At 39.0% G+C, this 25,026-nt stretch overlaps 1 protein-coding gene and 1 pseudogene across 3 annotated transcripts in view; both read left to right on the forward strand.

Moving 5' to 3' along the window:
- The first annotated feature begins 205 nt into the window (after positions 1–205).
- Positions 206–1,118, forward strand: LOC103710958 (protein DMP2 pseudogene; annotated as a pseudogene).
- Positions 1,119–4,873: 3,755 nt separating this feature from the next.
- Positions 4,874–25,026, forward strand: part of LOC103710960 (serine/threonine-protein phosphatase BSL1 homolog) — a 43,434-nt gene continuing 23,281 nt past the window's right edge. For 2 of the 3 annotated variants that reach the window (XR_015975056.1, XM_039132542.2), the window contains exons 1-10: positions 4,896–5,253; positions 5,354–5,414; positions 5,561–5,639; positions 5,774–5,853; positions 5,955–6,049; positions 12,122–12,221; positions 13,388–13,457; positions 19,689–19,790; positions 20,086–20,167; positions 20,266–20,436. Coding sequence is in view for 2 of the 3 variants with exons in the window: in XM_039132542.2 (XP_038988470.1) it covers positions 5,055–5,253; positions 5,354–5,414; positions 5,561–5,639; positions 5,774–5,853; positions 5,955–6,049; positions 12,122–12,221; positions 13,388–13,457; positions 19,689–19,790; positions 20,086–20,167; positions 20,266–20,436 (1,039 nt within the window). In the remaining variant the exon portion in view is untranslated. Of the gene's footprint in view, positions 5,254–5,353; positions 5,415–5,560; positions 5,640–5,773; positions 5,854–5,954; positions 6,050–12,121; positions 12,222–13,387; positions 13,458–19,688; positions 19,791–20,085; positions 20,168–20,265; positions 20,437–25,026 lie in introns of all 3 variants that reach the window. The other variant, XM_039132547.2, reaches the window with a different exon arrangement.

A 25,026-nucleotide genomic window follows, 5' to 3' on the forward strand; every position in this document is an offset into this window, starting at 1 on the left:
ATGCTCCAATCACCTTTGTGCTCCTTTTTTTTTTCTTCTTTTTGTTGAGGAAATAAAAAAATAACAGGGTTCTCTTCTTGGCAGAATAGAATGAGAATCCTATTCTCATTATGAATATTCCTTTGAAGAAAAACTCAGGTGGGGCCTAAGGGCTAAAGGGTGAGCTCACATACCCAAGAGTGCAAGCCAAAAAAATTGTTGCCAAACCCACTATACTTGCAAGCAACCTTCTCCTCTCTTCCTCTACTATTGGTAGCCCATACTCCTATAAATATGAAGAGAAGAAGACTCTTTTTAGATAGCCAGGGATTCAGACTATAGATCACTCCAAGATAGCAAACAACATGGCAGGAGATTCCCAACAATCCTCTGAGAAAATGATTTCAGAATCCAAGTCCCCTAGAAGCAATGCAGGAACTACAGGGGATAGGGCCTTCAAAGGGATGGCCGACCTCATAAGACTCCTCCCAACTGGGACTGTCTTCCTCTTCCAATTCCTCAATCCTCTGTTAACCAACACTGGTCATTGCCACACCATCAACAAGTACTCGAGCGGCGCGCTCCTCGCCATCTGTGGCTTCTTTTGTTGCTTCTCCTCCTTCACTGATAGCTACATTGGTATCGATGGAAGGGTCTACTATGGCCTCGTGACAAAGGATGGGCTGTGGTCCTTCTCGGACCGAAATGCTAGCTCGAAGGACCTATCGAAGTACAAGCTAAGGTTTGGAGATTTTGTTCATGCATTCCTCTCACTGATCGTGTTTGCAGTGATTGCACTATTGGATGACAACACCGTATTATGCTTCTATCCATCTTTCGAGTCGGAGGGGAAGACATTGCTCATGGCCTTGCCTACTGTGGTGGGTGGCCTGGCTAGTTTTGTGTTCATGGTTTTCCCCAACAATAGACATGGAATAGGGTATGCTCCAACGGGGAACATGGAGAGTTCTGATTGAATTTAGCCAAACTAAAAAGCCATGCTTCGGCGTGACGTTCATGTAGAAAAGTTACTATCTTTTGTATGAAGAGTAGGAAAGCGGGGTCCCGCTTTCCTCTTGCATGTACTAGTCCAATGTGAGCAATTCAAGAATCATGATTAATTTAATTAATTTGAAAAATGAGTGCATTTTTGTAGTATTTTCTTCTACGTATTAATGCGCAATGCTTGTTCGCTTATGTTCGCAATTGTATTTATCTGCACTGTTTAGTTTGTTGCCAACTTTTTAGCTCATCATAAGATTGGGGATGAGCTGAAGGTGTCGATTACAATATGAATTCAAATACAAGAATCCTCATAAGGTACCTCATCAAGCTGGTGCCATTGTAGGCTGACTTGAGAAGTAGAATATTTTCTCACAAGATTTCCAGAAACAAGTAATCTGATATCTTTACAAAAAAGAAAAAGAAAAGGAAATGAAGCTTTACAAAAGAGCTTATTTTAACTTGCTTAATAGTTACTGTAACAGCCTGTTCATTGACCGGCCCGCACATAATTTGGGCTGTAAGCGCATAGGAGCAAGGGCTCACACAGCCTGTGCAAGTGGGAGAGGAAGAGGTCGGACTCCGAATAGGAGTCCTCTTCTTTCTCCGATCCCACTGGGAGATTGAAGGGCCCCAGTCCTTTCAAATTAAGCCCGAATTTTATATACAAAAGAGTTTCCTTCCTCTTCTTTGGCATTTACCTTGGGAGTTCTTCCATTAGAAGTATAAAACTCTAGGTTTTCTATAGGAACTACTCAAGGTTTTCACCATCGATTTGGCAAGTAGAGCTCGACGGAGGTAAGTCTTTGTTGTTGGTTCCTCTCTTCTCCTCCTGTTGGCTGTCATTGAATTGATGGTGAACAAGGTCTCCCCTATTTCAGTGCTCCTTTCTTTTATTTTGGCCTATCGTTGCCAAGCGTGGCATGCCACCGACACCGCCATAGGCCATCGACTGCTAGGGGTTACTGATCACGAGCGACTATTGTCGCCAAGCACCTTCCACCATTCGAGAAGAAGAAGAGAGAGAGACTCACAGTTCTTTCTTCTCTTATTTTTTCTCTCCTCTCTTTCTACCTTCTCTCTCTTCTCCCTCTTTCTCTCTCTAGAAGACCTATGGATTTCAATGTAGGGTCCTGTTGACCTGGTTTACAAACTTAAGTTGACCTTTGGGAAGAGAAATTGTCTTGGTGCTTGGGGCGCTTATTGGACCGATCACCCGGCTATGTTAAGTGTCCTTAGAACCCGTTGATGATGAACCCTATCGAACAATCTTGGGCCTGATCGAGTCCATGTCCCATGATTTGTTGACTGAGTTGCTTAAACCTAACCTACTCGGAGCCATCGTACTCTGTCACCTGACTAACCGTCCCCTTTACTTATTATTTTAATTGAGGGTATGCCATACCAACGTACCGATGGGCGCCAGTACCGGTTCAGACCGATACCAAATCGGTATCGCTAGTTAGGCTTGTTTCACGCATCCAAAAGCTCCTAAAAAATTTGAAATCGGTACAGGCCGTTACCGACCAGTACGGGCCAGTACCGATTTTTAATACCGAACCGGACCGGTTAGGTTGGTACCAGTTCGATACGAAATTAATTTTGCTTTTAATATTTTTTTAAATAGGGTTAATTGATTTGCCTAGTTTGGCAGTCTAAGGCGAAAGAAGTAGATCTTGCATACCTTATTGTTTTCAAATTATCATATTTTTTATGCATATGATATTGCCAATAAAGAAGTCATTTTTTAAAAAAAAATTATGGATCGAGATATGTGTTATGAAAATCATGCTTTATTATGAAAAATAGTTTTATAAATATTTTAATAAAAATAGCTTTGTTTATGAAATATCAATATGATCATGCTATTTAGTATTTTTTTATCTTTTTGTGAAATGCTATTTAATAAAAAAAGATATAAGTGTTCTAAAAGCTCCCAAATAGCTATATATGATCTCATTGAAAAAATCGATACTCAGAGCTAGCATCCATACGAACACAGGCCCTGCTAGCGGGTAAAAAGTTGACATACGAAATATGAATCTATGTTGATTACGAAAACGGGCCTGTCATGGGTATAAAGTGATAGTAGCACAAATATCTATGAGTAATATTTTGAACTACGATATAGTTAAATGACAGAGGGATAATTTAAGAATCGATTTTTTGCATGTATACATTACTTAATATATCAAATTACAAGAATACCCTTGTAAAATTACTATTGTATATATATCCTTTTTTTGCATATATACCCATACCGTCTAATGTCGTTAAAAAATAAACTTCTTAAAACTAAAATGATTGAAATACCCTTATAGGTAGATATGCAAAAAAAAGTTATAAGAATATATATGCAAATAGAAACTTTACGAGGGTATTAATATAATTTCCATATTTCAAAGGGTATATATTCAAAAATTTTATAAAAAAAGATTAAAACTCGGCTGGAACTTGCTAAGTCTTTTATGATTCGATTTTATCGACAAGTCAAAAAAAATTGAGCCACATTGTCAATTTTTTTCTTAAAATCATAACTCGGTCAAGTTAGAATATTAGGTGATCATTTTGGTAATGCTATTCTCCATTTGATTTTGATATAATTATCATTATTAAATCAATGACATCTATATATTCTTCATTATTTTTTTAAAATATTAAAGCATATCAAATTTAAATTAATTATAGATGCTTAGATTAATAAAATATTTTTTAGTGATTTGTAAATGTTGAATTGTCGTTTGTTTTTTAGGCGAGAATTTTGCAAAAGCAATATGATTCATTCTATATGAACATGAGATCATGTGACATGATAATATTAATCTCTTTAGCTACTTTTTTTATTAAGAACTACTGAATTATCTTTACTGAATTTTGATCATTTTTTGTTAGATTTTTGTAAGTGTATACCGTCCTAATTATGCGTATTTGCATGAATATTCTTGTAGAATTGCTATTTGCATATGTATTCTTATAAAGTTTTTTTCTTATGTACCTGCAAGGATATTTTTGGTCATTTCAAATTTAAATCGTTTATTTTTTAACGACGTTAGATGGTATAAGCATATATATAAAAAAGGAAGAAAAAAGGGTATACATACAAAATAAATATTTTATAAGGGTATTAATGCAAATAGCAATTTTACGAGTGTATTCATACAATTTTGTATATTTTGGAGGGTATACATGCAAAAAATACTTTATGAATTTATTCTTGGAACCATGTTGATGAAATATGAATGATTTATGCTTGCATAATTGACTTTATAACTTGTTTTAATATATTGTCCTATGAAATACTTTATTTTATAATATCTGTTATTTTTCTTAAATGATGATATGTAAAAACTTATGTTTGATCCGGTAAGGTAGAGTAAGATTAATTATTGAACCATATCAATCATATATCTCTATTTTTAGTTTTCTCTCTCTGAACAAATAGGATCAATAGGGATGAAAGATGATTCAAGCTTGAAATTTGTGTTAGCAAGCTTGACAATTTATATAGCAAAATTCTATTTCTTCAATCGATTATTAATTTGTAGCTTAATAATTTTTTAAATTTTGAGAATTTTAAGTTTGGTATTTTTGTTTGAACTTAGATGCTTTGAATTAATATTAGTTGATAGATAATAAAACTAGATTTTTATTTATTATATTTTATTTGAAATAAATTTGGAAGTTAAATTAAATTTAAAAGTTAATTGAAATGTTATTGTTGGTCGTACTATGGCCGTTTTATGACTTGAATTTAAAGTGTGATATTTTATAATATTAGAGCAACAGGTCAATCATGGACAAAATTTAAAATTTAACACTAGATATTTGGCTTTTTTAGTTAGGTTCCGTATAGTTGAATAAGAATTGATAGATATTTTTAACCTTTTTTGGTACCCAGCTCGCACAGAGTCCTCGGACCAAACACGTAATTGACGAAAGAGACGAAGGAGGCGAAAGTAGACGAGGAAAACGCCAGCGCCCAATCGCCTCTCTCCGGGCGTCTTTGCTTCCTCTTGTCGTTTCTTTTCTTTTCCCACCTCGCCCCGGAGTGAGCCGAGAGTACCAGCGGAAGGATGGGTTCGAGGACGCGGCTGGTCCCGGCCCCGAGCTACCGGCCGGTGGAGGCGAGCTGGGAAGCCGCCGGGGACGCCCCGGGGCCCCGCTACGCCCACACCCTCACCGCCGTGCCCGCCACCGGCTCCCACGGCCCCCGCCTCATCCTCTTCGGTGGCGGCACCGCCATCGAGGGCTCCCCCTGCGGCCCCGGCATCAGTTCCTCTCTTTCTCTCTCTCCAGTCTTTGTCTTGTTTCCATGGGAGTTCGGTTGGGATTTTCTCTAACATGTCTGAAAATTTGTTGTTTTGATGGGAAGGGTTGGCGGGAGTGACGAATTGGGTTCATTCTTTTGATGTTCGGACGAGGAAGTGGACCAGGCATTGCTGCTCCACCATTTCTCTGCTCTCCTTTTAGTTTTTAGCCATGTTTTTAAAGTTTTTTCGTAGTCTCTTGACTTTTGAGTCAAATTTAGGATTTGTTATTTGGTAGGGTGAGTTGAGTGACATTTTATAAATTTGGTCAGGGCTCAACCGGCCGGACAGCCGCCGTCACCTCGGGCTGCGCATGCCGCAGCAGCGGTTGGCACCATGGTGGTTTTCCAGGTGATGAGAATTTCTTCCCGGATTATGTGTCTTTTTTGTGTTTTTGTAGTTGCTTTCCATCTTTGCTTTTCTTTTTTTTTCCTCTCCTGTGTCTTTTTAGATGAATTACGAATTGTATGATGATATCTTGGTAGGGCGGCATAGGACCTGCAGGGCACTCCTCTGATGATCTTTATGTACTTGACCTGACAAACGACAAGTTCAAATGGCACAGGTCAGAGCATTGCGTATTTACTTGAATTTTTCTCTTTTCGTGATCTATAATTTGGATGCTGATGGTTGTTAATCATTGTTATTGGCATTGTTCTTCTATAGAGTTGTGGTGCAAGGGCCTGGTCCAGGGCCTCGTTATGGGCATGTCATGGACTTAGTCGCGCATCGCTATCTAGTTATAGTGAGCGGATATGATGGTGAGTTTATGCTCTTGGACATTAATGAATGCTTATGTTATGAGTTCAGTCAGGGAATTCATTCATATTAGCAAATGTTTGATTGGAATCATAAGGAATTTCTTTCTCTTTGAACCAAAAATGATTTTAAAGTGACCAGAAAATGACTATTCGTAAATCGCAAACTAGCACCATATGCCCTATTGATCAATAAAAGTGTAAATCTTCAAGTGTTAACACTCCACAAAATATGCTCTTCTAAACCTTCATAAATTGTTTTTTAGATGCCATTGTACTTACAAACTTGACTGAAAATTCTTTATCATGTCAACTGTACATCAAGAATTTAAATGCCCGTTGCATGGGATTTTCTGCTTAGTGGCTGGAGTAGGCACATGCCATCCCATTCCATGTAGCCCCTTGTTGAAAAAGATAGAGAATATAATCCTTGTGTGGTCAAAAATATTAAAAAACATATAATACGTAACATGAGGTGCGGTTGCTAGTGCAGCATGGACAAGCATGGGCTGGCACTTGAGATCTTTTTGTACATTCGAGTGCTTTATAGATTGGATTTTAACTTGAAGTCAGTTCTTGTGGAATTGTGCCAGATTATTACCTAAGGTGACATGAGGTGAGTAAGCAGTCTGCTGTGAATCTTGGAAGATAATTATCTGAAGGAGAAATCTTTCATAATGCTTGCATAATCTTAAGCTCATACAAGGTAAGCAAGGAGGAACCATCCAGAATTTCTCTTAGGGATGGGAACAAGGGGAGGGCTTGTGTGTGTGTGTGTGCGCGCGCGTGTGCGGTAGTGTAACCATTGGTCTAAATTTTGTGGCATCTTATCCTTTCCCCCACCAAGATCTTGGCCTTAGAGGTCTCGTAAGCATAGGCACTAACTCCCTAGAATCTAGGCACGATTGTCCTTGTGTAAGATGTTCTAGAAATATAACTTTTATTTTCGTATAATCTTGGCACCATGCATGGTCACGTCACTAAAATCATGGTGCGACAACAATTTAATAAACAAAAAAGTCGCATAGAAATTTGTGGGTTCCTGCCATCCAGCCTACTATATTCTATGCTATAAGAATTCCCTATTCATCTAATTCTTATTTCTACTAATATGATACAAAAAGAAAAAATGTGTTAAGAAAAGATGTAGTGTAACTTAGGATCCCATGTCTCTGTCCTTGCTCTCTAATCTGAGTGGCAAGTTCTGTGATCCAATTCTTGGTTCTTCCATCCTTCTATTTCTATCTATGCTCGTCTACTAATCTATATTACCAATTGTTTAATCCTAGCTATTGGGATGTTGAAAGCAAGGTGCCTAAATTGGTGATTGGAGTTCTGAGATCACCTTCCAAGATACAATAACTTAAAGCTAAGTAAATGCTCAAGCTCTTATCGTGCATTCTTCCTCTTATTTGTTTTAAACTATGTCATAATGATTTTCTTCTTTGAGGAAGAAGCCTGGAAGTTATTAACAATAATTTTATTTTAAAATATAAATATGTTATATATATAAATCTAAATTACTGAATGGATTATGCACATTGTGTAACCTAGTTTATTAATTGATTATCTTTATAGGGGTAAATCATAGGTAAACAATTGAATATGTTTTTCTTTTTCTTTTCCTTTTTTCAAAACACATGATTGTAGGATGCATGTTCTTATATGTAGTATATTTTTTCTCAGTCTCATTTATTTATTTTATATTTTTGATTCCACTCTCTAATTTTTATTTTGGTTGTCAGAGCATTTTTGGCAGGTAATTGCCCAAAATTAAATTACAATGCATCTTATTTGTATTCGGGACCATAATGGATAAATTATTATAGTTAGAATTTGTATTTTTAATAAATAAAATTGTTGGCCTCCTTAAAAAAAAATTCCTGGTTCCATCCTTAATTTCTTCAAACTTGGGGAACAATTTGGATAAGGGAGGAAGACAGGTTTGATATGGAGAACCATGTTGGAGTACCAAGGTTCGCCGTACCAGTACCGAACCCCGTACCGGTGCCGCACTAGGATAGGCATACCGAGTGTTGGTACGGTACGGTATGCGGTACGCCAGACGTACCGACATTGGCGTACCGATACCGGTACCCATCGGTACGGGTACGGTACGCCCGGTACCGACTGGTACCGACCGGTACAGCATACCATGTGTTGGACTATGATGGTAATCTAATAAATCCACTAGAAACACTTTTCTAATGCCAAGAGTTCTGTGGAACTGTTTAATATTGAGGTCATAATTTGTATTAATAGGAGATAACATAGTTATCTTTAGATGACTTAAGCTTATTAACATTGTTTGCATCACCTACTTGAAGCATATCAACTATATTACACCAAATCCTTAAACAGCTGGAAGAATTATATTGTAACACATGCACAAGTATGGTTGGTGATTGAAAATATGGTCACAATTGTAAGAATCATTGAATTGTGAGGAAAGTACTGAAAAATTGGTGTTTGAAATTTTCTTTCTTTTTGATAGTTCGAACATATCCTTATAGAGTGGCCATAATTCATAAATTGGCTGACTACAGCTGTAGGTAACAAAGTCTAAGGCAAGGTTCGCTGTACCGGTCGGTACCAGTCGGTACCGAGCGTACCGTACCCGTACCGATGGGTACCGGTATCGGTACACCAATGTCGGTACGGTCGGTACCGAGCGTACGGTACCGTACCGACACTCGGTACGCCTATACTGGTGCGGCACCGGTACGGGGTTCGGTACCGGTACGGCGAACCTTGGTCTAAGGTGTCTAGTGGGTTGTGGTTGTAAGGTAATACTAGTTCTTTAAAGGAGGGGCCTGAGTGGTAGAGGTGTCATTCTAAATCAGATTTGGAGAATGGGAGGCTATGCAAGTGAGGAGACATGTCTCTAGCTTTCTATTGATTATAAGTTGTGCTTTACATGGTAGAGAGGTAGCAAGACATGAAGAAAAAGGAGTTGAATCATTATATGCAAATTTAGTGTCTTAAGACTATTAAGATTGAGAAAGATGCTATCTTTAATAAAGGATGGAAGAAGAGCATTTTATTGTTTTTTTTTTTTTGTGTTTTGGTAACTGTGAATGAAGCCATGCACAGAAAGATAAAAACCATAACAAAAAGAGAAGAAGTAACAAAAGAAGACTGACGATTAGAAGTGAGATCCATGCTGATAGGGGAGACCGATAGAATCTTTCTGTGCCAACATAGACAACTCTGCCGGTAACATATCATCACGGTAGAAGTTCATGTTGGAAGAAGTAGATGCTAGCCAATCTGTGGCGAAGTTAGCATCCCTGAAGACATGAACAGCGCCGAAGAATTCCAATGATAGTTTAAAATGCTGGATGTCTTTGAGTAGGGGATCAACTGCCTTGGAAGAAGAGAGGGCATTAATCCAACCGATGACGGTGATTGAGTCGCCCTCCAGAATCAATTTCCTACAATTGAGAACAGACACAGGAGCTGATGGCCCTTCCTAGGCAGCTCTGACTTTTGTCACTCGTACAGAGTTCGATCTGACCTGGCACCAGCTAGGATGACTCGGCCTGGACGATCTCTGATTATATATCCAGCACTGCCCTGTTTGTTATTGAAGGAGCCATCAAAATTGATTTTCAATAGTCCAAGGGCAGGGCACACCCCATGCACTCGGAAAGAGGGAGTCATAGGGAGCTCGAAGAGCTGCAGATGTTCTAGTGCCTCGAACTATTGTCCATTGACATTGCCTCCTGAAACTGAATAGCTAGGTTAACAGATTGGTCAGCAATAACCACCGTGTGGGATCACTCACTTTAAAAACTCTACTGTTCCTGGAATTCCATAACATCCACAATATCCTACAATAGATTGTTGTAATGGAGTACACCTGTTGGCAAGGAAGGCTAGAAGAGACTGCACATTATGAAAGACAAAGTGCGAAGAACTTTGTACTGAAATTAAACCCCAGGTGTGCGCTGCAACTGGGTATTTGCATAAGAAACATTCTATTGTGTTCTTCAGCGCCACAAAGGTCACACTGTATGCTACCTGAATCCAAGAGACCACAACTCACAATGAGGGTTTTTTTTATTGTGTTAAAAAATGTGCGACAATGCTAGATATGCTTCTTGCATTCTTTGGAAGGAGGAATCATGTGTGTAAAAAAAATATAAATGAGAACAAAGTGATTTAATTTTCTGGTAAGGAGTGCGATCAAGGTTAATAGTGGAAGCCATGGTGGTTGATGAAATACGCTACTATTAGAGCAGCCTTGGACCAAAATTAGCTGAGGATGAGACACATAAGAGAGAAGATTAGCCTTTACATTATTTTGATGCTTCTACTAAGAAACCTTTTTATCTTTTATTTTTGTTCTTAATGATTGTTTAGGATCTCTTTCTTATTTAATTTATAATTTTTTTGTTCATCATATGATTGATAAATTGTGTCTCATTTAAATTTATTGTTATTTTTTTTTTATTTTTTCAATTCACTGGTATCTGTACTGATATTGACACCATAAACCCGGATTTTGTTAAGATTGCAATCATATTATAAATCATAGAAGGGGTCGAGTTGAATTAGATCATGGATAGAATCGCAAATAGTAAGATTCTTGCCAATTTCTTTTAAACACATGTAGGGTGAAGCAACATGAAAGGTGCCACCAAGGTGGTAGCCTGGTGGTAAGGGGGCGATAATTCCGTCCGAGTTGCCTGGGTTCGAAACGCGCGGGCGTCGATTAAATTCGGGGACCGGATGCCCCACGCTCGATTAGCTCGTTGGCGGTTATGCTTTTCTTCCACCTGTAGCTTGGTGGTGCCAGGTGTGACGTACTCACCTTCGGGTGGGGAGGGTGTGAGTAAAACGGTGTCCACCTGTATCGAACATTCTCCTGGCGGGGCGGGGGCCCAGTGGGGGCTGCTACGCGGGGGTGGGCTGGTCCCTTCCTCCTCCCTACCCCTTTTTTTTAAGCAAAAAAAAAAAAAAAAAAACATGAAAGGTAAAATGCAGACTTATTGGATTTGCATGAATAATGTGTAAGAAACCATTATATAAGGACACAAGAAATTTCACTTCTTGACAACTGTAGGTTCATAAGTATCATGTCTAAGAAATAAACATTAAACACTATGTTTAATCAATCATATTGATTTATTTACATATAAGTTAATAAACTCATTACAATATCTCAGTTTTGAGCTGTTTGGACCAAAAGAAATATCTAGACATGGACTTATCGAACTCGATTCTCCATTAAGATAAGAGATTCTAGAAGGAACTAGATTTTTTAAAAATGGTAGAAGGGATGACTCTAGGTCTCAGCTCCAAAACAATTGAATCTATTTTTATTTATTCTTAAAAGTTGTAATTTATAGGAGATTGTTGATTTGATATTTAAGAAGCTGATCAATGATGTCACTGACATGGTGAGAATAGGAAAAGGAAAAACGGTCTAATATAAAGTAATATGCATACACTTTTGTATCCACAAAGCACAGCAAGACTTCTACCATCCATGAGGGTTTAGCTGCGTGTATCTACGTTTGTCCACTTAAGGTTGAGAATTTCAGATGGAGGAGGGGTTTGAAACCCAGTTGGTAAGAGACTTCTTTTATTACTTTCTAACAGTTTAAACTTGTGCAATTAGGAGACAGTCTTCCAAGTTTTCCTAGACCTGGAAAGAATCTAGGCGAAGAGGGGAGAAAGCGTGGCGTGATATAAAAAGCTGCATTAAATTGTGAGACACTTGTTATAATTCAGAGAGCTCTACTGAATGTATGACAAGCACATATGGATGTCATTTGGCATGTAAGCTGTAGCTGGAAGGCTGTTTCTGGCTAACCTGTTCATGTTTGAGCAACCTTCTTATTAATAGGGAGTTGTGGCATTACTTTTGCTATGCAGTTATATCTATGCCGGTATGGCCAGAAAATATTTATTTAATAAATGTTACCTCATGGAATTTCAACTTGATTTAAACGTGACTTTTCATGGTCTTTTTCTTCATAGATTCTAGTTGCATCATCATTTTCTATTATTGTGGTTATGGTTTATTATTTGTTTTATGTGGTACAATAACACATGCATTTGGTGTAGGAAAGAGGTGTCTGTCTGACGAATGGGCTCTGGATACTGCACAGAAACCCTACAGATGGCAGAGGCTCGAGCCTATAGGCGACAAACCGTCCGCTAGAGTGTGAGATATGCATTATAGATTAATGTTGTGTTACTTGCATATGATCTGTACATATCACTGTCATATTTGTTATCTGATAACATGCAGTTGGACTGAAAAGAAGAAATTGGCCAAGTCTGATATGGGTTAAATTCATAAGATTCCTGGGTGTAGGTTCAAAGATAATAATGTTGGATTCAAGAGAAGCAAAGAAATCCTACTCTGAAGCATGATAACCTCCTCTACGCTGAACAAACATTATTGAATTATTTTTGGAAAATGATGAGAAATTAAAAAAGATGTGCTTAGGAGTTAGCCAGGGCTTTTTTGGTGAGCCTCATGAAGGGAACGACAGAGAGAGAGGATAAGTGAATAGCTGAAAATCTATTTGCCTTTTTTTAGTCTAGATGGTTCATTAAGCATGGAATCTTTGCCCCAGTCACTGTATATTATGTTAGTATCATCGACTTCAAAGTATTAACAGAAATCCAAGTGTGTAGTTGGTTCCAGATATTGCGACAACTGGTCAAAAGGTGTGAATGATGAAGGAAGCATGTAGTTCACAATGAAATCTGCCAAGATCACTCATTGCTAGCTAGTAAATTTAGTAAAATGAGACGCAAGCAAAGAATTGATAATGTAGTAAAGTTGCCAAACATTGTATAGGAGCAGTGGACTCCATAATTTTTGCTGATGTAGAATAGAAACTGGTGATGGTGACTGGCAACAATGACCTGTTGATTTGGTACCACAGATTATTAACAACTGTTAATATGATAAGTCACATACAACAAATTCATATATTACTACACTCAATATTTAGAGCACGGATATATATTGTCCATGTTATGTATAATGAGTTCTAATAATGTTCTGAGGGAACAAGGGAGATTGTTACTTTAAGTACATAATGAGTGAAGTTTGTCTTTACTCAACCAAAAAGAGTGAAGTTTCTTTTTTCCGATGTATATATCACCACAACCATCTTCTATTTCTTAATTTTATCATGTGTGACTTCTTTCCCATAATGAAACCATTCTGGTAGAGTAATGTGTTTGTGTGATATATCTAATGTAGTTATTCTCTGTTCCTACCCTCCCTAAAATTGCTTGCTGGATGTTTATCTATTCCAGCAATACTAGTTTAATTTTATATGTAGAAGGTAAATTTCTTGATATTCTCTACAGATATGCTACTGCTAGTTCACGATCAGATGGCTTGCTCTTGCTTTGTGGTGGAAGAGATTCTTCTGGAATGGTAAACCCATATATTTTCTTTATTTAATGTTTATTTATCAGTTAAATTATTCATCAGTTAAAGGATGTTAGCTTTAAAGAATTAAGAAAGATGAAATTACTTTCAGTTTCTTGTCTCCCACAAGGAACACCATTGGAGGAGGCTAATTTGGAGATTCCTCTAATATATTTGAATCATATAAGTCAGTTCATGAAAGGAAAAAAAATTGATATAATCCCTTGGGTTGTCAAGTCAATGTTGGCGGAGTCTATGATGATAAAATGCTTTTGGGGGTTTAAATATATTGGTAATAACTTAAAATCTATGTTTAAGTCAATATTTATTTGTTTCTTCTTAATTGTTAAACTTCCATTGTTGAAGTCGTTCTGTCTGCCAAAACCACAGAAGATCATGTTTGCAGTCAATCTAGTGAATATATAATTAGGTTTGCTTCTAGGATTATCATCTGAACTTCCTTCTATAGTCTAGACTCTAGAGAGTAATTTGACAAACATTATGAATGGTATCTTTTCTAATTTCATTGGCAGGTGGACTGGGCCATCCAGAGTGTATGTAGTAAACACTGTATCTCTTTATCATTTGACTGGAATAAAGTTCCTAGTACAAAATATTACTTGCACTCTGTGTGTCTCTAAGTGTGTGTTTGTGCATGTGTGCATATGCAAATGTTTTTTTGTCGTGATACACTATTGTTGTACTCATGCAAATTTTTATATGCAAAAAATATCTTGCATCTTTTTTGCTATCCATTTTGTCCTTTGCGACTTTTTTATGTAAGATTAAATTGAGGTAGTATGATTTAATAAAAATTTGGAAGGTATTTCTTTCAAGTCTAATTATTTTGATGAATTGATGAAATGAATTTAATCTTGCTGGATTAATAATTTTTTGGTTATACTTCTAAGCATGGTATGCCATACCATACCGAACCGGACGGTATGGGGCGTATCGTATTATACCGGTTTGGTACTAGTACATGGTACGGGCGGCGTACCGACACTAGGTATACCGAATCAAATCTCATATCGACAGTGACAAGGTGGTACCGGTATGAGGCTTGGTATTGAGACGACGTACCTTGCTTTTAAGTTTATCTCTAAGATATGTTCGAAAGATATGTAATAGTAGAATAATTCAGTTTAATGCCTCCATCAAATTCTAGAGCGTGATATCATGCACAATTTTGTAAATACTATGGTGTGACATGATACGACAGTGAGACCCTTTTCTGTACACATCTATTATAATTTAAAATGTAGAAAAGAGATACATGTAAAAGAAAGACAAAGGTCCTAGAGGACTACTAGGGACTAATATACAAAAAGAAAGTTTCCAGATGACTGATAGAGAGACCAAATTAAGAGTCATCCTGTGTAAGTATCAAATCCGCTTCCTCCATCATGTGCAGTAGAGTCAAGAGAAGTATTTCTTTATCTATATCGTGAACTCAATCAAGAGTAATAGCAAGCTTCCTAAATCCTAACCATCTTTTCATCTTGAGCACAAGTGATAAAATTAACTGTCCCTTTTCTGAAACTAATGTTGTCAAGGAGGAGTCCTCTAGCATTGTTTAAGGTTTCAGCTAGGGCTTTTGCCTCCTTGCATTAAGAATTGGATATCACCTAGAGATTGTGACTTTTATACTTTTGAATCACCTCTTCAAGTCTCGAAGAACCCGTTTTCTGGAATGTTTACCATCAAAGTAGGCCTTCAATCTTTTCCAAGATGGACAATTTGTGAGAAAAATGAAGCAAATGAATCCAACACCTCTGCAACTAAGTTTCTTAACTATGTTAGAATGCTCATCTACATGGAGATGCCAAGAATCAAAGCATGCTGTTTCTTTTGATGCTAACACTAGGTTAGTCAATTGAAGAGATTCTAACTTTGGGAAAAGCTTCAACTTCTGTCTTTCCATAGATCTACAGCACTTCTTGTGAGTTCAGTTTTTAGGGTCCAACCTTTGGTAGAGCTTGATTTGCCTCCATATGTCAAGGAAGCAACATGCATAAGATCACCTTCATACAAGAAGATGGGAACAAAATCTTCAACCCACCTCTCAATATTTTATTTTTATTTTTTGGTTTCACTATACTTTGATGATTTGATCCCTTGGGGAAATTTTTGAATTTGGCAACTTAGAGGACTTGCATTTTTTGGTAAAAATAACATGAATCTAGTCTAGAGCGAAAGGCGGATCTTGCCATTCTAAGCCAATGTACAGGGTTTACTGGCTACTTCATGATGGAAGGCAAGTTGAGGAGGTTTTCAGAGGATAAACATTTGATGTTCCATAGCCCATGCTGGTGGTTGCAACTGAATTCTAACTCAATGCTCGAAAATCCTTGATTTAACTTTCTCGCATTTGGTGTATCCAAATGATAACAAGTGTTTAGGATTATGATACTATGTTCTGAACATCCAGCATATCGAAGGCTCTCGAGAATTACTTTAAATAGGAATATAAGATTTTTCTTTGGACACCAACAATTTTATTTTCTTTTTATGTCCAAACAACAATCACTATTTTCATGATATGCCACATCGTATTGAACTGGATGGTACGGGGTGTATCATACCATATCAGTTCGGTATCGATACGCGGTATGGAGGGTGTACCGATACTCAGTACGTCGAACCAGTTTTTATGCTGAGCGTACCAACCAAGATCCACCGGATTGGGTCCGGTACGCGTACTGGTCGCCAACCGGACCGGTATGGTTCCGGTTCGTACTAGAACCGGACGGTACGAACCGGCCAGCTCTTCTCCGCCGGAGCCGGGGAAGAAGAAGAGAACGAGAAAGAGCTCGGGGAAGACAGGGAGGGAGGAGACCTGTGGTTGCCATCGGAGAGCCACGGAGGGGCGGCGGAGCTCGGCGGGAGGCGGGGGAACTCGCGGGGGCGCGGCCTCGGCTGCGTCCCCTGTTTCGAAAAATTTGAAAATTTTTAAGTAAAGTTGGCAACCGATTTGCCGACTGTACTTAAAACCCCCAAAATAAAAACCCGCGGCCTCTGCCGCGCCCCTGCGGGTTCCCCCGCCACTTGCCGGGCTCCGCCGCCCTGCCCCCCCAGCCTCCACCGCCCCGCCCCCCCAGCCTCTGCCGCCCCCCTGCCGGCCTTCTTCCTCCCTCTCTTCCCCGCGCTCGCTCTCCTTCTCTTCGTCTCCAGCACAGAACTAGCCCGTACCGGTTTCCACGGCTCCGGCGTACTGGTAGCGGGCCGGATCGGTTCGTACCGGCCCATACCGGCCGGTACGGACCGATTCGGCATACCATGGTACCAACATTAGTAACAAGGTAGCACTAGCATGAGGCCCAATATCGAGACGGCATACCTTGATTGTTTATTTGTACACATTCTACCAAGTTTAGCACCTCTTTCAGAGTAAATGCCCCCAGGAAGTTAGTATATTGATATTGAAAAGTCGAGTAAAAATATTATTAGAATTTCTTGAATCCTCTTGATTATATCTTACATTTGCTTAGAAAGCGTTTACACCTTCCTACATAGACTCCAATGCATAATTACCAATATGAATACATGCATGCATGTATATATGTATTCTTTGTTGAGAAAAACTCATATATATATATATATATATAAATGAAAAACATTTATTTGTTGATTATATTTTGCTGGAAATCAAAAATTTTGAGGAGAAAGGCAGATCACAAAAGATCCCCTACAAAAAGTTAAAAGGTATTTAACATGAGCCTCTTGGTAAAATTCACTTGAGCTGATGAGAAGTGATTTTGGTTAGTTTTAAATGGAGTTAGGTAACTTTTTTTGCTCTTTAAGTTGAGGACAACTTCTCAACCCTTCTAACAGGTTGAAATAGATGAGTAGCTACTTTCTTCAATACTTTATTTGTGTTGATAAGGTTTTGTTTATTCAAATGAATCTCATGGAGGTTTTAGCATTAGTGGTGGAAACTAGCAAAATACTTTCTTATTCAACTCCCTATAATTTCTTATTCAACTCCCTATCTACTATGCTGATCAGTTAACAAAGTTTTAGATGTATGTTGGCTGAAACAAAAATTCATTATGATCTTTGCATGCTGCTATCTTTTGTTCTATGGATAAGTGTTTTTTTTTATTTTTTTGGACTGTTGGTGGACTATGATATGCAAATCAAGTTCATGCTGTCTATATTGATGTGAATGAATCGAATGGTCTGGGATTCGATGGAATTGGTGTGCTGGTTTATACTTTATAGTGCTGAAATCGTATTGCTGGCCTGATAGTTCTTTAAAACTTAAATGATCTTCATAATATGAACAGATGGTGGTACTATAATTTAGAAATCATTTTTGTATACAAAAGAAACTGAGAGAGTTTGAAAGAGTGGAAATCAGGTATCAGGTGTACTCAAGAGGGACAATCAGGACACTTGCAAGTGAATTGTTGGAAAAGTAGTCTTAATGCTAAATTACTAACTAAAATCTTACTTGTTTGTTGGTGACTTTCCATGATTGTGATGCCAGTTTTCGCACTATTTTCTAGTACCTAGATTTTTGTCTGGATTAACTAATCCTTTATGCAATAAAAGATGATGCTTTTCTATGCCACGGAAGTTTTTAATTGTCTAGATGTAAATGCCTAGATATGGTCTGTGTTACTTAGGCGTTCTAGTTTTTGCGAGTTCTAAAGCATTGACATGCTTAGACTTGAACCTCTCACAATATAGCTTGTTACTCTGGAACGGAGCATTCTGCTCATATCAACTAGAACTATTGTCTTTGTTGTCATCATCTTTTCTTTTCTTTTCTTTTCTTTTTTTCGTGTCTTGTCCAAAATTAACTTATAACAATTGATGGCATTTGAACTCTTAATCTTAACCAAGGTCCGCAGTACTAGAACCAGCACTCATGCTGGAAGTCAGCGGTATAGTATTGGTATGCCCCTGTGCTGTGCCGTTTTGGCGTGAACCGACAGGAAAACTGGCAAGGGAGGGGAGAGAAAGAAAGAGAAGAAAAGAGAGAGAGGGAGGTAGAGAGTGAGGGAGTGCGTTGGAGAGAGAGGTGGAGGGAGAGGGAGAGGGGGAAGGAAAGAGTGGAAAAGAGAGAGAGGGAGAGGGAGGCAGGGAGAGAGAGGGAGAGGGCGGCAGTGAGCCGTGTGGCCTGTGGAACAGGGTCGAGGGAGGGGGAGAGAGGGCTTCGGCGAGTCAAAAGCCCTCTCTCCTCCATGCGTCGGAATAGGGGTGGAGCCTTTGTTTCGAAAGAAAACAGGGGCTTCGACCCCTTTTTATATATATATATATATTTTATTTTTTAAAGTGAAGTCCGCAGCCATGCGGTCGATTTCACTTAAAAATTTCAGAAAAGAGAAAATAACAAGTGAGTCAGCAGTGGTTGCCGACTTCACTTAAAAAAAAGAAAAAACAATATAAAAAGGGGACGAAGCCCCTGTTTCGACACATGGAGGAGAGAGGGCTTTCGAAGCCTTCTGTCCCCTCTCCCTCGGCCCTATTCTAGCGGCCACAGCTCACCGCCGCCCTCTCCTTCTCTCTCCCTCCCTTCCTCCCTTTCTATCTCTCCCTCTTTTTTTCGATTTTGTTGCTGGAAACCTTGCAGTCCGCTGTTGGTATGGGTCGACACGCCCTAAACTGGATGGTTTGGGACAGTTCCACCTTTCTTAGTCTTAACTATATAACCCATAGGCAATATTTTATAAAGTGTTTGGACTCTTCTCGTGAAGTGTCACCTTAGTTTTTTCTCTCTATTTTTTACCATGGCAAGTGTCTAACACTTTGGAATACCAGGACACTTGGCACACTAGGCAACAATGATTTGCCCTATATTTTTTACAGAGAGTTGGTGATTAGTTGGAAGTGACAAATATGAACAAAGTAAGTGTGCCCACTATAGAGAATGACAAGGCTAGTTGCAGTCATCTATGTTAAGTTCAATAAATGCTTCTACATGGGATGTGATATGGCACGGGCCATACGTAAGGGTAGATAATAGAATAGAATGAGGACAAGGCACCAATGGAATCTGATTTGATGGCAAATTGAGTGCCCTATGTTGATACCTAGAATTCATATATGAATTATTGTTTGCTGTTTTTTCTTTCACTGAGAGTGTTTTTTTTTTCCTATTTTACTGATTCATTCAAGTTGTAACTAATTGAAGAGATACCCTATCAGTGGTATGTTATGGATATGTTAAGGTTTTTCATTGTGTATACGAAATATTGATTGCATGTGCTCTGTTGGATGCACTTACAGCCACAATCAGATGCTTATGGCCTACTTATGCATACAAGCGGCCAGTGGGAGTGGACTCGGGCTCCTGGTGTGTCTCCTTCCCCAAGGTACCAACATTCTGCGGTAAGTGTTTCACCATATCTGTCAGTTCATCATCAAATACTTGTTTCACAAAAATGTTTTTAAAGGAAGAAATTTTATAGATCTTCTATTATACCACGGTACCATATACGTAAAAGTGGCATGACAGAGAACATGCCACTATAACTTTATTGATATATTATCATGCATCTCTCTCTTTCTGTCTTTTTTTTTTCCCTTTTTTCTTCTATATGCACATTTTATGTAGAGAAGATAGTCCTGTGCTGGGAATTTTAAGAACCAAGATATGTAACTCAGATATTCTGCAAATTAACAGGCCTTCATTGGTGCACGATTGCATGTAACTGGAGGTGCTCTTAGGGGAGGACGAACTGTCGAAGGTGAACCTGCTATTGTAGGTAATTTTTGCCATTCCTTTTTCTCCATTTAATTTTCTTCTACATATCCTATTGCTAAACTAATGTTTTTCCTTGTAATTGCTTTCTTCTTTTGGAAGTTCTGGACACTGCTGCTGGGGTGTGGTTAGACAGGAATGGTATTGTTACCTCTTCAAGAATGCGAAGGTCTTCAAATGATTCAGATACATCTTTGGAGCGTTTGAGCTGTTGCCGACATGCATCTGCTTCCATTGGGTTTCAAATATATGTCTATGGCGGTCTTAGGGGAGGTGAGTAACACTTAGCAGAGTGATGTTAATTAGATGGTATTGTCATGACTTAACATCAGGTAACTTCACATGAAATGATAATGGTAGAAGGAAGCACACCCACTTAGACCGAGGGGTGCAACATGGGTTGGGCTCAGGTTGAACTTGACCCACCCAACCTGTTCTGCATTGAGGTTTCATAAGCCTAGGCTGGGCTTTGCTCAAAAACTCCAGCTTGACCTTAAGTTGGGTTTGTCTAGGTTGAGCTTACACCCGACCTGGACCCAACTATAACCCAACCTGAACTTGGCTCATCCTGAGTCATCTTGACCTAACTCGATCAATTAAGGGCCTATTTGGTGGCTGATCATACTGGAACTACATTATGGGTATCTTCCTGGTCCATTGTTTAATATCTTGTTTGCCGATTCTCACCGATGTATTTACACTCGATTGGTTTAATTTATCCAATTTACCAAAAAAAGCAATAAATCTTTGCTATCAAAAGCTCTATAGATTTCACAAACAATTTAAAAAACAATTACAAACAATTTAAAAAACAAAGGGGCTTCATCATACTTGTTTAGTCTAGCTCATTGTTCTTCGTGGGTATTTAAGAACAAAAACAGAAAACAAAGCAATTAAAGTGGGCCCTAAATAAATAACCAACTCATATTACTCATATGTTTTACATAACCATATCTTTGGTCCTGTTAAATTGTAAAATTGCAAGGTGTACCATCAAATTAATGAATGGTTAAGGCCTCAACCCATCAGATATTAATCAAATGAATAACATTCCCAAACTTCTCTTATCTTAAAGGTTTCTATCATAGTCTACTGTGCTGATACTGGGCCCCGGACCAGTTATCCGGCGGCATTGGTCGATACGGGCGGGCGTTGTGCCGAGCCTGTACCGATATAGTAGAGGAGGTGAGGGAGAGGGCGAACGGGAGAGAGAAAAACAGAAACAGGAGGGGAAAGAGGGAGGGAGAGAGAAAGACAGTGGCGGAGTCCGACAGAAGGCCGTCGGAGGTCGGCGACCCGGGTAGGAGGCAGAGAAAGGCTCCACGACCCCTTTTTAATTTTGCGATTCTTAAGTGAAGTTGGCAAGCGATTTGCTGACTTCACTTAAAAATCGTGAAAAAAAAGGGGCCAGACCCTTGTTCCGAACGAGATAGGGGATCCAGCCTGTTTTGTAGCTACGGAGCCTGGAGGAGCATCCTCCACCCATCTCGCCGGCCTCCGCCGGCCGGCTGACACCTCCTTTTCTCTTTCTTCCTCTCCCTCCCTTCCCTGCTTGCTCTCTCTTTTCTTCTCTTTCCTTCTCCTTCTCCCCCTTCGGCAACAGATTTCGTTTCCGTTGCCGGAACCATTCCGGTCCACCGCCAAGACGGCTTGGTACAACCGGAGCCATCCGGTTTGGGACGGTTCCGCCGACCTTGGTTTCTATGCAACCCTGATTTAACTTAATCTAAATTACATTGTCTCACGTACATTTTCACTTCCATTATGTATTCATATATTTGGAACTTGATATTTCATATACCATGCTTATGTTGTGATTGTTAAGGGTAAAAAATACTTAATTTTTTTACATTCTTTCTTCCAGATTGCTTTTTTAGGAATTCTTCTTCTCTGCTTCTGTTGTTGAATATGCATCTGTCTACTCCTTTTCTTATTATCTGAAACAGAATTGAGTCCACTTGTTTCAACATAAACTGAACTATTGGTTAGCATAAAAATACAGCACATCATGTACCTTGCTTGTGCATTGTATATGTGCAACATGGCAGGGTATTTGTCTGCATACAAGCACATGCCAAGTGTGCCCAGCAATGACATTAGCAGTTTAGCGTAACTGAGCTTGGTACTTACATCCTAGTTCCAATCTGGTATGCCACTAGCATTTGATATCTCCATTCTTGTTTTGCACAAAGTTCTCTCATCCATTTTCTGATCTTTATTTTTTTTTCTATTGTGATCAACAAATTCAACAGAGCATGCCGTCAGTGGTTTTTTTGTCACTTGGAAAAGGGCTTGAGGCTTTGTGAAAAACATATTAAATGTAATCATTTTTCTCCTTGTAAAATACTACAGTATATCAATTTTCTGAAATTAGATCTCTGTCGCCAATAAAATTGGTCCTAAAATATATTACACTAAATTGGGGTAGCTTGGAAGAGACAGAAAGTAACATGGCAAGGTTTTGTTTTTTTTGTTTTTTGTTTTTTTTGGTTTATTCCACTAAGTTCAGCCACTGTGTTTTCTTGAGGTATTATGATTGATGAGTTGTGTTTATAATTTTTATTATACATATTAAAGTCATAAAAATGAAATAAGTTACTGGTTGACAAAGAAAGCAATGCGTGGGAAGACCAACAAGCTTAGGGAGCCTAAAGCACTAGCTGGCTGAAAGTACAGTAACCTTGACAGTTTATAAACTGAAATAGAAAGATTAATGCTGTGTGCTGAAAGTATACATACACTGGCATATGAACTTGACTAGTAGCTATGGTATTTTGGTTAGCAAAATCTATCAGCAGCAATGAAACTGCTTGATATAAAAATGCGAGATTGATGGCAAATGATGCCATAGATTTGAGGTAGTATTAGAAAAATGGGCCTCCCAATGGATACCAAACAGAAAAAAGTATGTAGTTATATATATCTAAGGGTGCAATGTTGAAGGGAGGAGAGCCACTAATGGATGCATAGCTCCATAAAGAAGGTAACTGTGTCTTACTCTAGGAGTCTTGTAATCAAGGTACGCTGAACCGGTTTCGGTAGACGTACCGGTCACCTACCGAACCGGTTCGAGACCGGTTCGTACCGGAACCGGTCCAGTACGAACCGGTCTCCTGGCCTTTTTTTTTTCGGTTCACGTCTACGCGCGGATAAAAGGCTGGCTGTGGCATTTATGACCAGCACGGGGCAGCGCGCGGGCGTGCAGGCCCGTGCGCTGCCCCGCACAGATGAATTGGCCTGCACCTGCGCGGGCGCGCTGCCCCGTGCGTGGGGCGGTTCCCAACACGGAGAATCGCGCCCGCGCACGTTGGAACCGCGCGCGAAAACATACAGGCGGGGAACCGCACACGGGCGCGCGGGCCACGCACTCTGCCCCGAGGGCGGGCTGCGCGCTCTGACACCACAGTGCGCGTATGCTGTGGTTTAAAATCCACAACGCGTTCGTTGTGATTAAAAAAAAAATCGGTACAAGTGCGAACCACCGGTACGGGCCGGTACAAGACTGGTATGCAGCTGGTACGCATGCGTACCGATCGGTACCGGCCCAAAAATAGCTGAAACCGGTTTTTACGCTGTCCGGGTACTGGGTACCAGGTACTAGGCCGAACAGGCCGGACCATGCTTGTAATTATAATGCAGATACGAATATGGCCTTGGTTTAAGAAAGGTTCAGAAATTTGGTTTCGGTTTTTGTTCCAGCTAGACCACAAGTTTCACTTCTGAAAATTGTAATGGTGACAATAATTTGGCTTTGAGTTTTAGAGTTCCTATCAAGAAAATAAAAGAATTTTAAAATAAGGATGAAAAAGTAGTCAGACATCTATTTTGAGCATTGTTTAAGAGCTGTGTATTATTTATAGTTTCTATGGAACTTAGACTATTAAAAGATTGAAAAACATTATACAAATAGAAATATCTAATAATTTAAAAAATAAAAATAGAAAAATAATATAAAGATATAGGTTTGACATTTTTGAAATTATAATATTTTACTTGATGATATATCTCATATACCAGATATATGTATCCATGCCGAGATAGGAGATTTTTTTTTTGTAATTTTTTGGGGAAAATGTTAATTCTGGCTAAAGCCACTAAAATTGGTTGAAACTGGACCAAACTCATTGATTTTGGTCGAATCTGACTAGAACTGCTGGAATTCAGGTGATTTTGACTGATTTTGATTAAAACTTAAAACTCTTCTGTTTTTGCTATATTTTCTGTTGAAACATCAAATCTTGGGTGCAAGAGGCCGATATGTCAGTAATTCAATTAGTTACTAGCTTAGTGCATTGGTGGACCTAGGGAAGAGAATACAGCAGGGTTCGAGCAACAAATCACCTTTGAAGTCATGCTACAGAAAATGGGGATGAAACAATGTTTTTGGTGAATGTACAGTTCAAATGGTCAAAGGTTTCTGTTTTAGGTCTTTGGAAGGAGGTATAGGTCCAAAGAACCAGTTTATGAAGAAAACTTGTCATATGGTGGTCTGGAGCAGAAATATTAATAGGGAAGACGAGAGTAAAGTTTTTTTTTTTTTTTTTTTTTAATGTATAGTGAAATTTAGAAGAGAAAATACATGATGATGTTAGTAGTGATTGAAGATAATAGAAAATAGATCAAGAAGAGAGAGAAGGCATTAGGGCTAAACCTGGCCAGAAATCCTTTCTTTCTTTCAAAACCAATTCCCCGCGCTCGCGCAAGGTTCCCCGGCGCAGGGCGGCGAGCCCACGCGGCACCGCGCACGAGCCCATGCGGCCCCACGCGGGCATTTAATGCTAGGCTAAAAAGCGTGCGCGCGCATCCGCGCGCGCTTCGTGAATTTTTTTTTCTTTTCCTAATTGGCCGGTTCGGTACCGGTTC

This window comes from Phoenix dactylifera, chromosome 2, assembly GCF_051530095.1.
Source record: "Phoenix dactylifera cultivar Ajwa chromosome 2, Ajwa_hap1_PhDact_Kaust_v1.1, whole genome shotgun sequence".
NCBI lineage: Eukaryota > Viridiplantae > Streptophyta > Magnoliopsida > Arecales > Arecaceae > Phoenix > Phoenix dactylifera.